The sequence below is a fragment of the Psittacula echo genome, assembly GCF_963264785.1.
Source record: "Psittacula echo genome assembly, chromosome: 2".
In the NCBI taxonomy this organism is placed as follows: domain Eukaryota; kingdom Metazoa; phylum Chordata; class Aves; order Psittaciformes; family Psittacidae; genus Psittacula; species Psittacula echo.
This window is the reverse complement of record NC_137737.1, coordinates 53,842,180-53,856,939: the sequence shown is the minus strand read 5'-3', so window position 1 is coordinate 53,856,939 and position 14,760 is coordinate 53,842,180. Positions and strand designations below refer to the sequence as shown.

Below are 14,760 nucleotides of genomic sequence, written 5' to 3'. Positions count from 1 at the left end.
AAAAACTGTACCAAAACAGTCAAGAAGTGGAATATACATAGAAAGTCAACAATTAGAACATTTAAACTCTGTAGGACTGATGTCTCCGTACTTGACAGCTCTTCCCCTAAGTCTACAGGCTACTTTTTTCTACCTCTTGCCACACATCAGGTATCTTTTGACTACAAGATTTATTGTCCAGTAAAGCACATGGAAGAACCCTACGGAAACAAAAGCAACTGTTCCATGGATACCAAGGTGCTGAAAGATAAAAAGTTTCCAGTAGAAGTCTGACTTTCTAGGTAAAGGAGGAAATAATCTAACACAAGACACTGATGGCTACCAACTTTGATATTCAGCATTGCCTTCTCAGCTATCAGACCAGTAAGGTGAAGGAGGTCCTTTGGCACACAGGCAGAACCTCAGTCACAGCTGTGCTCAAGTTATAACACTAGTACTGGATAGGATACTTACCTTTAAGGACTCAGCCAAGGTATCAGAGGCAACACATAGAAGCCCTAGTGTGCTCAGTCATGAAGGAAACTCCCTCACTAGCAAGATGCCTAGATAATCCAAAGAATCCAGTGCTGAAGTTAAAGTTGCTTTTCTGTACTGAGCAGCAACTGAAGTGCCAGCGTTTTCAGCCATGCTGCAGAACTTTAGAAGGATGCTCATCATTGTATGGACAGGCTAATCGTGTGCAGTGCTCTTGATCCACCCCACTACTTGGCCTTGTTGTGCAATGTAGGCTTTCCACCCTTCAGATCACACCACCTGATCTAACTTTATATATCATTATATGATACAGATGGTTCTGTGGACTTTTTAGGATGAAGTATCTATCTATTACATGGTTGCCTCTGACTTGTGGAAAGCTTAAGTCTAATTGAGCAGTACATTCCAGACCAAAATTACTTAATGGGCTTAGTTAAGCAAGAATTGGAGTATCTTTAAAAGGAAGAGCACACTGAAACAAAAACCAAAGCAAGCCAAAACACACCAATTGCAAAATCCAGGAAACAAAAAGAAAGCCACAGCTTTCTCCCATGCTACAGAGCAGATTAGTCTGTTTCTATAGCAGGCAGCTAATGCCGTCTTTTGGCAAACACACTCTTCAGACAGAGCCAAGAGTCTAGCAGATGATTTAGTGATTAAAAGCAAAATGAGAAACCGAAAACAAAAATTTTCTGGAGAATGCAATAATTTGCATAATCAAGGCATCCATTTTAGTCCTGAATTGCCTTACCAACATAGCAGGAACAGACTCAAAACACCTGGATATTCTTTAGCTATTGCACAGGGATCTTTACATAAAATGTCTTTATCTAAATTCTGATAGCCATGAAGAAGCCAATATAAGTTAGGGCTTGTCTGAAAGGTTTTTTGATAGTGATTTCAACTGCAAAATAAATGATATCCTCTTCTGTTCTGTGAGGAAGTCTTCCCCCAGCTCCTCCTCTGGTATAACAGGACAGATATAGTTGAAACAATATGGTTTTGTACAGTCAGAGCACAGCATTACAGGAGAATTTCTCACCAAGAGATCAAATTCAACACTAAGGAAACACTCATTTAAAAAAATTAACTGCAAGCAAAGGCAGACTGAAAGGAGAATACTCACTTGTAGCGTAGTGTCGAAAACAACAAGCTTAGAGCTTGTTGGAACAATGTCATAACACTTGTGTGACCTCATGAATCGCACATAAATGTCACTTTCCGATTCTTCAAGTGCTGCAAGTAAAAACATTATGTTGTTTTATTTAAGTAACCTTAAAGTTAAAAACATGTCAAATCAACCAAACACCACTGCAGAAGGACAACCCTAAAGCAAAACTCAAATTCACACTTCCAGATCTGGACTGACAGTCAGTCTTGCACTTTGCATTTCAGATTCATCTTTCAAATTAAACGGACAAAATGCATTGGTAGGAAAGTCCTTTCTCATCAGGAAACAATAAAGAGCTGTATTTAAAACAGAAAACAACCTGTTTTTCTAACAGCAAACTATTGGAATATGCATCTGAACTCTAGTTATGTACAGGGGAAGCCAGTCTGAAACTGAAGTAGTGCCGGGCGTGACTAACTCAAGCTCCTTAAATATGTATTTCTTCAATCTCATCTCTGTCCAGTCTACTTTCCACATAGTAATTTAGTATTTTCAAAAGAGGGTGCAGGCAAGTTATGTCATCAGTTCTATTCCCTTCAGGCTATTTCACATACAGCATCATGAATCCAGAACTTCACGAAACCAGGATCCACTTGGCTGGAATGGCTTTAGTGTGGCACATCTGTAACAACAACATGCAATCCAGTCCATATTACCTTAGATCTACTTTTCATATGTCAGAGTTCAGATGCATATGCAAGCATTCTGCAGATCTGCTCAGGTATATGGATTTTTCTTTAAAAGCAGTTTGGCCCTCCATTCTTCCCAGCAGGTACCTAGAACTTGGTCAAGGTTAGCCCCTGTGTCTGACAGGCATCCTTTAAACCTTGTAGTAACACACGATCTTGGTTATGTGTTAAACTTCTGAGTGATGTAAAAATAAACAAAACCACCTTGAAATAGCTACCGATCATTGAAGAACTTCATACTAAGAAGCAAAACTCAAAATCCTCATTTGCAAAATCTGCTCATCAGTCATTTCGCACTATACAAATTAGTCATCACTTCCACAGCACAGCTTCTTTAGTCCAATTCTGCAGAAGTAAAGCTGAGCTGCCCCTGCAAGTGGCTACTCTAGAATACAGGCAGTCTCTCCTATGTGCTAAGCAAGTCCTTCATCTCCAACTCTCATGACTCTTTAAAAAACACAACCAACCACACCTTTTTCCCACTGAAGCACATGGAATGCGAAATAGAAGTTGCACAGGAATACGTAAGGAAGAGCCCAGCTGAGAGGAAGCAAAATTAAAAAGAAAATAACCTGCTGGATTTATGTTCCTATAAACGTCAGGACCAGAAGTGAAAATAGCAGAAGCTGGGAAAATTGATAAGAGATTAGGAAACCATGTGAGCAAACTGACAGCGAAAAGGACAAAGCAGGCATACCTGGACAGCATTGGTAGGAAACCACCTTTATGAGGTGATCCCAAAGGTGAACTGCTACTTACTAAGTCATGTATAGAAAAGGTTAAAAAGGGGATTTGGGACAGAGAAACCTTTATGGAACTCCATAACATACCAACATCTTACCATCCTCTAACTTCTGCAGTAGCATAAACAGCTACTGTGTGTATGAAACTAATTTAATGACTGCAATAAAGTGAGTTGTTAGGAGGTTTTTTTGTTAGGATCTTTTGTTTTGTTGTTTTTGTTTTTAAATACACAAACTAAAGCAGTGAGGTGACCAGGCACTAAGCATTAAAACAATATGAGAACATTAAGATGTCATACTAAACTTCCTGAAGACCAGAGTTCTAAGTTGCTTCTACAACCATAAATGTAGTCCCTCTGTGCAGTATCTTACTTACTTTAACATTATCTTTTCCCATGGATAGTACACAATGAGAACAGCACTTGAAGCAAATCACCAGTAAATAAGACTGGCTGCTAACATGAGCAGTAACCGCTAGAGAGAGACTGCACTGTCACATATTTCCCCAGCACTACAACAGTCAGCCTACAGAACAGGACAAAACTAATTTCTTCCAATTTTAGTCCCCTGTCTGTTTCCTTAGATGCCTGCTGCAGCAACTGGAATAAGACAGCTCTGGATCATCTGCAGACCAAGTTTATTCCCCAAACTGACTGAAACAGAGGTTCTTCAAAACCTTCACCAAATACCCAAAACCTAGTAACTTTCCTGCATACATATTCTTGTAGTATTCTAATTATGAATCTGTACATCCTATTGAGTCTGTGGCCTTAGCAATATGACATTATATACACAATGAAGTGCCTTAGCAATATGACATTATATACACAATGAAGTATTCTAAGGGTAGAAACAAACATAGGAACAGCTCAAATAGTGGATGAACCATAAAGCAACCAACTACCTTTAGCTGAAAAAAAAACCAAAAACAAAAAAACCCAAAAAAACCCCAAACCCACCAAAAAATTACACTCTTAGAGCACATCATTGCTCAATACAGTCTTGCCAACATTTATGTAAACTTAATGTATCATGATAGCTAGCCCAGTAATTGTGAAGCAGGACACGTTGCCAAATATAATCAGCTAATGCTGTTAATGGCAGCCACCTGTCTGTATTGACCAGCACAGTGAAGGTGTGCCTGTAAACCCCTCCTCTCACCATACATTCCCACTCCACAAATACAGCTCCAAGTGGACCTTGACAATCCTCACCCACTTTGGGTGCATGGGATTGATTAGACCCTAGATAGATGATGCAACATGAGTGAGCCTTATGTTGTCTTCCAGACAATGTTTGTCTTGCCACAAAGCAACTGCTTCCTTAACTGACATTGGAAAGTTACAAATAAAGATACTCAGAAGCACGAGATAGCTATCTGTGACCACTGCTTAACACCTATATAAATATCTAGGAAACTAGCAGGACCTGAACAAGGACCCAATTGTCCAGCTGGAACTGAGGTTCATTTCTACAGAAGATCTTTATACTTACTCATAAGTATAATACACTGCTTTATTAATTACTAACTAAACATGCAAAACGTCAGCACTGATTTAACTCATATGCCCTACATGACTTCCTCAGATTGGATGGACATTATGATTGTTTGAAAGGCTTTTTCAGACCTAACACCTTCAGCTACTTGGGATTACCTAAACAGATGCTGTAGCCTAATTCTTTGTTTGTATGTGCATTATGTATATAAAGCTGCTCAAAGGAGAAAAGTTCTCTCAAGCTGAATGCTTAGCACATCTCAGGGTGCACTAACACCCATCTTTCCTGTACAGCGCAAGTGGACAGGGCACAGTCTTCTTTACAAATCTTCTCACCTTCCAGAGGACAAACTTACTGCTTTTGGTTGTATTCAACCACCACTGTGCTGCAAATATAAAAAACCCAAAAATACCCTAATCTCCATTAGGACATTCCTACTTCATTACTTATTTATTTTCCCATTCTAGTCTTCTTTGTTTTTCTGATAAATGCTCATCTTTTCTGGCTACTATTAGGCTTCTGCAGTCTTACCATGCACCTGCAAAGCAGTACCCCCTTTGGATAGACAAGAACAGATGCCTTTCTGCTTCACTTAAAATCTGACTCAGTCTCTGCATGTCATTTCTGATCTGCACAGGAGATCATCTGCCCAACATACAGGAGCTATGAATACACACTGGCCATTCTTTTACCATAAAGACAGTAACATTCAGATGTTGGTATGATAACAGTGTATTACATGAGCAAGTGGTGGCATAAAATCTCTGCTCCTGCTTGGGGAAGCGACTAAGGAATCCAAAAATCAGATTTGCATAAGAATCCTCATTTGCACAAGCCCCAGATACACTAATTTAATGCTTAAGATGTCTTAATCTGTATTACACTGATGGGCCACAGAAGCAGACTACATGCTACAGCCCAACTTCTTTAATCAGGGACTTCTAAGCAAGTCCTCTTCCTCCTCAGAGGCTCAACTGGAGTAACACCTGTGCTAAGCATGGTCTGTCCTTAACATTCCCATCAATTGTATTCCCTCTCCTTTGGGCAGATGCCCAATGTATGTCTTTCCATATGGTTGCTGCAACAACTTTTGCAAGGAGTGGGAAGATGGAAAGACACTATATGACTGCAAATGCCCTGAAACAGCAAAGACAGTTGCAGATAAGCCTTATGGAGTGCATGTGCTGGACCTTCACTGAGGACTAGACCAAGACTTAGGACACTGCCTCCAGCCAAACCTCAGCTTTCTGCAGCTCATGAGCTGGAAATTAGCTGGCTCACAGACAGAGCAGATTCCCAGCAGGAGATATCTTAATCTAGAGCAGGATCAGCAAAGAAGAGTCCACTAATAAGTAGTTGAATGTGTATTTCCATGGGGAGAAGGGGATCACTCATGAAAGCTTATTTCTTGAAGATTCATCTTGAAGTTATTTTGCATGTGGACATTTCTCCATGTGCACCCACTCTCCTTAAGTCACCAATGAAGGCAAAAAAACTCAAAACCCAAAATCCAAATCCCAGTGCTGTTTTCTGCAATTTTTAGCAGAGCACAAATAAAAGTCACCTGAAAGGTTACAAGCTCTTTTGACAGTATAAAACCTGAAATTTAGAGCCTCGTCATGAAGCCTTTTACAGAGTAAGCTCTCTGTGCACTGGCATTTTATTTATTCCTACAGGTGGAAATCCTTTGAAGAGTTGAATATCAACCTATTTTATTTCTGTCATCTATTCTCCAGTCTTATTCTCCTATTCAACAAATGATTTCTACTCCCTTCCTGTCTCCCATCCCTGACATTAACATGACACATGCTTTAACTTTTGTTTCAGGCAGTAAATATTGTTCACAGTGGGTTTTTTTTTTTTTAACAGATAAACTTTTCAGTGATGGCAGTGAGGCTTAGTACTAAGTATAACTGTCTATGTAGAGAGCTGTAAGGTAGAGCTATCATCTGAATACTCAAATAACAGGGAAATTTCTGTGGCATTACTGAAGCAATTTCCTCAGAGTCTACTGAACAGATGCCATCAGTTCCCCTCCTACTTTTCTTTGCCACCATGCAGAGTGCTTTTCTATTGTAGAAATTCCCTTCAGAATTTCAAAACCTTCAAAAGAAAAGGAAAGAAAGAAGCTCCTGCAGACAGAGAACAGAAACATGCAGTAACACATGTTCAACACACATTGAAAAGCTGCCAAGTAGTGTGACATAAAAACCTATAGAAAGTTCCTCAGAAGTGTTTGCTGCAAACCACAGGCTGTATTTTTATGTTATATTCATACTGGGCTGACTTAACAACAAGATCTTCGTGCTTCCTAATTTCAACAATATAAAATAGGAAAGGTCATGATTTTGTATTATAGCTATATTTTGCTCCCTGTATTTCTGCACTGGTATCCAGTCACATTCCAAGTTTAGCCTGTGGTTCCAGGAGCATTTGGAAGGAAAACACAAGGTTCCACAGAGACTGTTTTCTCTCATCTGCTTTGAAGAGTTAATTCCACCACAGACCACAATCCTGCTGCTGCAGCTCTTTATAGCAGCCCTGCTCCACCTTGTTAGATTGAGAGCTGTTAGCTCTATTAATTCTCAAATATTTAATGAATATAAAGAACCCTTTTTATGGGCCTAAACAACTGTTTGTATTACTGCCATTTCTAAAGTTTACTATGAAGTTAACTGCCAAATTTTAGAAGCCCTTTAAAAAGCAGAGAAAAAAAAAAAACCAGCTGATAGCAGTACATAAAAAGTACACTCAGCTAACTGTCTAGCTATATGAACAACTTGAAGACAGACAGAAACCACATATATAAACAAAAAATCCACCATCTCCCCTGATTTTTAATCAGAATCAGTCTGGGAAACTGTACAACTTCAAAAGCTTAGAGTTTTCTTACAGTAGCAGGAGACAAGAGCTCTCAGCACCCAACACTAGACTCTTCACCTTGACTCCTATTAGCATAACCATCACCCCTTGACCAGTTCCGATGATGGTTAGAAGGAAACCAGTAAGAGAGTAGAAATGTGCTTTTGTGATACTCTAAAGTGTATTAAATAGCCTAGTTACTGGAAAAAGAACCCAAACATTTTCTCTTCAGTTACTGCACACACATATATACTTAAGATTACTCCAAGTCACACTTCTATTTTAAAAAGGCCAAGTAATATGGTATCACATTTCAGATGCAAGAGAATTAAAATGTTGCAGTTAGAGACAACACCTATTTTTCATCCCAATGTTTACTACAGAACTGATCCAACAGCAATACATTCAGTGAAGTTTCTGTATATACTGATAAACTTTACTAAAGGAGGCGTTGTATCAGCAAAAGAATAGGATAGAGTGCTTACCAAGTTGAATAATCAAGTAAAATAATTAAGTCTTTTGTTAACACAGAAATAAACACATCATCACAGTGAAAACAGGAATAGGAGAGTTGTTCCTGTACATCTGGCTTAAGCTGCAACTTCAAAGAGAAATTTTTCACACCTTAGCCAACATTCCTTTGTTAGCAAATACAGAAAAACTACCTTTTTCAAAGGCTGGATCTAAAGATGTGGTTCCACAGCAGCGTAAGCAGCAGCAGAGTATAGTAGCTCTGATGATCCCTCCTATGCACTGCCTGTGTGGTTCCACTCCCTCCCTCACCCTGCATCTGCATTTTACTTCCACAAGTTGCCTGGAGAAGACAAATTTGTCCCAAGTTATTGGCTTCCTGACAGTGCCAGTTTTAGGTCTGTTCCGCTTCCATATCTAGCCATGTGGCAAGCAGATTATTCTAATTCTTCCCTTACACTAGAAGCTATACAGTACAAGGACACCATCCTTGCTATGGCAGCTAGCCATTAGATCAGCTTAGCCATGTCAAATGGTGCCAGAAGACACCAGGGTGACTAATCACTTAAATAAGCCAGCGCAAGCTACTCTCTCTCCCTACTGTTATAGATAACCCTTGGCAGAGTACACAATAGGTAAAAGACGTCATTACCCTTGTAAGTTGTTCTTCTGCTTGCATTTTTATCTGAAATTTGTCACCAAAACCAGCTATAAGGTTTCTGTTCACCCTCAGTCTGAACTTACTGAATGAGTTCCTTAATATCCTTGATTACCTCTCCCATGACTTTCACAATGCAGGAGATAGTAATAGCTCTAGAACAAGGCAGTAACACACCTCCTCTAATAGAGCTGAAAAAAACCCCAGACAAACCACAGGCCTCCAGAATGGATGTAGTTAATCCACTCCAAAAGCAACAGTGACACTACATAGCAAGAGCCACAAACTATGCCTCGATGTCTCTACAAGCTCACCAACAGCCCCAAAACCAAGAATTTTAAGGCAAACAGAGGCATCTGAATGAGGTGGGGGTTCAAGAACAACATTCCAGAAATCAAATGTGCAGGTAGGGTGGGAACAGGTGGGAACACATTCTGAAAATAAATCCAGTACTGTGTTGTGTACAGTTGTGATCACAAGCAACAGGTTTACCTCAACCTACCTTCTGTAAGAGAAATATTTCCAGGTTTTTTTAGATAGCTTTGAATGATACACAGATAAATTAAAATGTGTATGGTATATCTTGTGAAAAGCATGGTAACTGAGGGACTGGGAAAGAAGAACAAGAAATTGCAATTTTGTCACACAAGAATGCAGTGAAAGGGCATGACTTCTCAGTCTGCTGAGCTGTCTGCTAAAGAGCCAAAGAGCACTGAAAACAGTGGACAAGAAACAAAACACCAGAAGCTGAATCAATGTCAGTCTTGGTAGGAGAAGAATATTAACATAGTTTAAGAAGAGCAGAAAAAAAAACCCTGATGTTGTACGGTACCATTTGATTTCTGTTTATTCAAGAGGAAACTTTTCTTAGGAAAAAAAAATAAAAAAATAAAAAAATCACCTTACCAACATAACCACCCATGTCATCAGTCACAGGATAAGTCCGGGTGGTAAAAAGAATGGAACAAGCAGAAAGAGATGGTTACACGGATGCATACTCTAAGCAGCAGAACTGATGGCAACTAAGGCTAGCAAAGGACTACTTCCTATTCTAGAAGGGAAAAAACCCAAACATGTTTAAAGTCGAATACATAGAAAGTAGTATGATGGCAGTGATAGGAATTGCCTGACTATTCCATCACAAGCTGAAAGGATTTCAAACGCAAGGGATCAAAAAGAGAGGATGTAGTGACAGAGACAAGATTTTTTTTCTTTTTCCACTTTCTGAAAGCTGTGAAGAGCTTTAAAATATCCTGGCAGACCACACGTTAAAGTTACGGAGCAGCATTACTCATCCAGTCACAGGCTATGTGATATGGATGTTGCAGATTGAACATTTCCCACCCCAATCTAAAGGAATGCATGAGCTGGCAGCTAAAGAAAGATCACAGTAAGTTTACAGATGTTAGGATATTCTGATACAAAGAAGTGATAGGAAATGTATCTAGAGATCAGTATCAGAAGCTTCTTCAGTGATCCAAGATTAATTTAATTATATATTACAGCATGAATACATAATACAACATAAAGAACAGAATTCTATAAGGGAGCATGAGCACACAGTGACAACATTAGAGTAAGCAAGTTCTACTCTGCTAACTGTATCTCATCCTACAAATACGAAGAGTGTCTAGAGGCACACAGAATGAGAGGGGAAGAACAGGTACATTGACAGGCAAATAAAAATGAGTAGAGAAGTAAGTGCACACCATCTTATCACTGGAGTCCTCAGAAAAATGTTAGTAATTTCTAACAACAGCAAAAAGCTAAAAAACCCCACAACATGTCTTAAAACATTTCAGTTCAAGAGTTATATTCTTAATTACTTCAGACAATTTTGAACACAGTATTCAGGATTGCTTGCACCTACACCTTTTTTGCTGCACATATTTTAGTACATCTTTTGAATTCTAGAGTTTGTGCAGCTGTTCAGTCACTTCGGATCATTAAGATGTTTTCTCCCATTGTCACAAGGAGTTCCTTAATGCAGAGACAGCACACTGGCACCTGCATAAACAGGAGGTCCCCTAGTTAAAAACAACCACTCCTGAACTCTGCAAGCTCAACAAGGAGAAGATACAGTACCAGTCAAAAGCAGAACCAAACAAATTCTAACCCAGTCAGAATTCTTAGGTATGTAATGATGCAAGGTATTAAAACCAGCGTATTTGTAAGCACCTACAACAGAAGCAAAGAAAGCCAGCATGGTTGTGTCAAGAACAGTTTAGTCTGATCAGTGTTTACTCACAATAAAACAATCAACTGGTTAAAAAAGAATAATTTTAGAAGTCACAGTACACTTGAGACATCGATTTCAAAGCAAGTGTGGATACTACCGCATGTGGAAGAGGGACAGCAGGCTCACCACAACGCACAGCAAGCAACCCCAGCTGCAACAAAACTAGCAAGATGCCTTTGTTCCCCAGTGAGTTTGCAAAAATAGATGACAGCAAAGTGTTTTTAAGAAGATATGAACTCCAGTTCAAACTCTTATTAAAGCTCGATGATTTACAAGGTCCATCTTAGACAAAACAGATAGTACAGAATCACATGAAAGTTCATGCTACATCGCTACATGCCTTTAGTTTTCTACAAATCACCCTGGAACAGCTTTTATTAGCTTAGTATTTCACAGGGAAAACACCGCAAGAGAGTCTCAGAGGCTCAGGGCTTTGTTTTATTCAGCATTCTCCTTAATGATCTTCAAAAGAGGCACAGAACATGCTTCAGAAAATTGTCAGAGTTAGAAATGGTTGAAAACTTAAAACTTCACAATATCTTCAAAATGAATTCACAAGTGGTTTGGAGTTAATCAGATCTTTCAGAGATTATCAGAATCTGAAAAGAATTCAAATTGGATAACTGCAAATTACAGGAAGGACTAAATTTCTCTACTACTGAGAAAGAACGGTCCCATTATTGATTTGGTGCAGCAGAAGTAGGATAGAAAAGGCACAGTTTGTTTAAACAAACAAAAAACCACCCCAGCTGTTAGAGAGCTATTAACACATTCCAGAAGCTGGTTAGACAGAACAAAGCAACCTGAGGACACTGTACAGTCTTCTTCCTTAAAGGTCCTAAACACAGAATGAGACAAGCATCTCCAACTGCATCAACAAGTCCTGCTTTAGTGAAGAACAAAAAAGGTTGAGTTCCTGAGAATACTTCAAAAGACCCACTTCTGGTTTCAGGCTCACATATCTCTGCTTCTTCAAACCTCAGTAGTAGCTAAGACATTAGTTTTCTCTTACAAATAGCTGCCTGAAACAATGAAAGAGTCAGACTGTGTTTCAATCTTTCTTGTATTCATAGCACACTTTAAAATCCCACACTGACTTTTGTTTCTCATTTATGGAGTTAGTAAGTCCTAATAAATGGGCTGAGAAGTTCACACTTCTTTTTTACTGCAGTCCTTCACTGCAGTGTGGAAAAGCAAACAATCACATGGGATTTGAGGCAGACAAAAAAATAAAAAGAAAACTGATGGGCAGCTTAAGAAACTTCACATTCCACAGCCAATTATAGTAACTATGAAGCTTCTTGTCCAGGCAGGCAGAGAAAATTATTTGTTTACAACGAAGAATTGTCTTGCTTGGGGACTAACTGGTAAACAGTATCCAAAACACAACTGCATACTTCTGAAACAGCCCATTATCACTTACATCAACTTTTGGTCAAAGATTTGTACTTTGAGGAAAGCTACATCACAGTGGTTCTGTAAATAAAGGCAGTAACTTCAGGCTGCAACCTAATAATGCCCCTAAGGCTTTCACCACAATAAAGAGTAAGTTCACCTAACGAATCTTCCTCAGAAGATTCATATTCAAGATCTTGCCTTGACAACAAGCGCTATGATTTTTTCCCTAAGAATCCTGAACAACGATCTAATTTAAGATGTCGCCTGTCTGGAATGCAGACATGCTCTTCAAGATTGTAAGAGGCAGGCCACAAAACACAAGAAACTAAAAATGGTATTAAGCCTCTGAATATTAATACCACTAACCATACACTAGAAAGTTGAAGTCAAGGAAGGTCTGAGGTATGCGATTAATGAAAGAATAAACCAGCCTGTATCCTTACTGTCTATACTGGAAGACTGGTAGGCAATTTGAACTTTGCTGCTTCTTTAAAGCAAGTGTAAGTCCCACCACATGCACAGTTTGTGGACACTTTAGAGAAGAGAGAACCATGTAAGTCTTTTAGGAATTATTTTAAGACCAAACCTAAACAAGCAGCTTAACCAAAATATCATTCACAAAACAAGCATTTTCAAAATGAGTACACAACATCTTCATAACCCCCAGTCATAGAACCATAGAATAGTTAGGGCTGGAAAAGATGTGAACATCATCCAGTTCCAACCCCCCTGCCATGGGCAGGCACACCCCACACTAAACCATGTCACCCAAGGCCTCATCCAACCTGGCCTTGAACACCGCCAGGGATGGCACATTCACAGCTTCCCTGGGCAACCCATTTCAGTGCCTCACCACCCTAACAGTAAAGAATTTCTTCCTTATATCCAATCCAAACTTCCCCTGTTTAAGTTTGAATCTGTTACCCCTTGTTCTATCACTACAGTCCATCCCCAGCATCCCTATAGCCCCCCTTCAGATACTGGAAGGCTGCTATGAGATCTCCACACAGCCTTCTTTCTCCAGGCTGAACAGCCTCAACTTTCTCAGCCCATCTTCCTACGGGAGGTGCTCCAGCCCCCTGATCTCACCCTCATGGCCCTCTTCTTGCCTTGTTTGACAGCTCCATATCCTTTTAATGTTGAGGACACCAGAACAGTCCTATCCGTACTGATCAGGGCAAGTATTTAATCTTTAGATCTTCCACTGAAGATTCACATTCTAAACTCAAAGCATCATTTTTATTAACCCTTTAAGGAAGAAATAAATTTTTAATTCTAACTCCTCAGGACTTTGGGCTATGTTTGCTAGAGAAATGCTTTTGTAAGGGCTAATAAACTGTTAGTCTCAAATCCTGAATGACTACATAAAATAGCTTAACTTGAAACTTTTAATCATTCAGTATTTACATTTCCATTTCTCTTTAGTCTCCCTTTACACATTTCTTCCCCTTCCCTCCCTATGCACGCCATTAGTTTCTAAATAGCTATTATTCCTGTTTCTTATTAGAATTTCTGAATCTGTATGCACACTTTAGTAAGTGTTCTTTTTCAATATACTACTTACAAGGTTTACCTAATTGCAGGTGTAGCTTGAAGCTATACAGAAAAAGGAATAGCAGTTTCCTAGCTAAAGTAGGTGAGATTCAACACACATCCGTGACAGTGTATTAGATACAGTCGTCTGGAATCCAGTTTAGAAATTCTACTGATCCATTCTCTGTACCACAGATAAACTGCAATTTTACACAGAGCTCATCTTCCTCTGAACTCCTATGATGCCCATAGAGAGCACTGTCTGGGTTTTTCATTTGGTTTGGGGCTTTGTTCTTTTGAAGGTTTTTGTGTGTTTTGTTAGCGTTTGGTGGTTGGGTTTTGAGTTTTTTGTCTTGTTTGTTTTGAAAGAACTGATTCAAAAACACTACAGAGTTCAAGCAAGACTAGAGCAGAAAAGATAGGTGCAACTGCTTGCCTAGAGCAAAGCATTCACCTGCTATACTGCAGGATGCAGTCTTCTATTAAAGGCAACCATGCAATCCCTTTCACCGAGTGATCCTGCTTCATCCTGAAGTCATTCAAAGCATTAGAAGTCTATCCTACCAACTCACTCCTATAGTAGTAATTCTAACTACGCTGGAAGTTAGAATACTTTTCAGAGCTTATACAGGAAGAGTTTATAACCATTTGTTCTTGTGCCAATGTCTTCAGTTAATTTTCTTCCTTGGTGTTTACCATCTTCCCACCCTTTACAGGATGTTTTCATACACAGTGTTATCACATCCCTTCTCAGCTTTCCTTTTACTAAGCTAAACGAGCAAAGCCTTTTAGTTTCCTCCTTTAATGCAAGTTCTATATTCCTAATCTCATGAATGGCCCTTTTCTATGCCTACCCTAGTTTGTTCCTTTCTTCAGCATCTCAGGTATCTCCTTCCTCTGTGTCTCTGCATCAGCAGAAGTTCAAACTAAGCAGCAGAAAAGAATACCACAGTGTAAGGGAACGGTAGAAAAAAAGAGTTTGTTTCTTAAAATGCCCAGTGTCACAACTAACACTTGGTCACAGT

At 39.3% G+C, this 14,760-nt stretch overlaps 1 protein-coding gene across 4 annotated transcripts in view; it reads right to left on the bottom strand.

Annotated features, from left to right (window-relative positions):
* Positions 1–14,760, bottom strand: part of PRKAG2 (protein kinase AMP-activated non-catalytic subunit gamma 2) — a gene marked incomplete at its 5' end in the record, with an annotated part of 225,434 nt that overhangs the window by 28,848 nt on the left and 181,826 nt on the right. For all 4 annotated transcript variants that reach the window (XM_080611091.1, XM_080611092.1, XM_080611093.1 and 1 more), the window contains one exon: positions 1,601–1,710. In XM_080611091.1, coding sequence (XP_080467217.1) covers positions 1,601–1,710 — 110 coding nt within the window. The remainder of the gene's footprint in view (positions 1–1,600; positions 1,711–14,760) is intronic.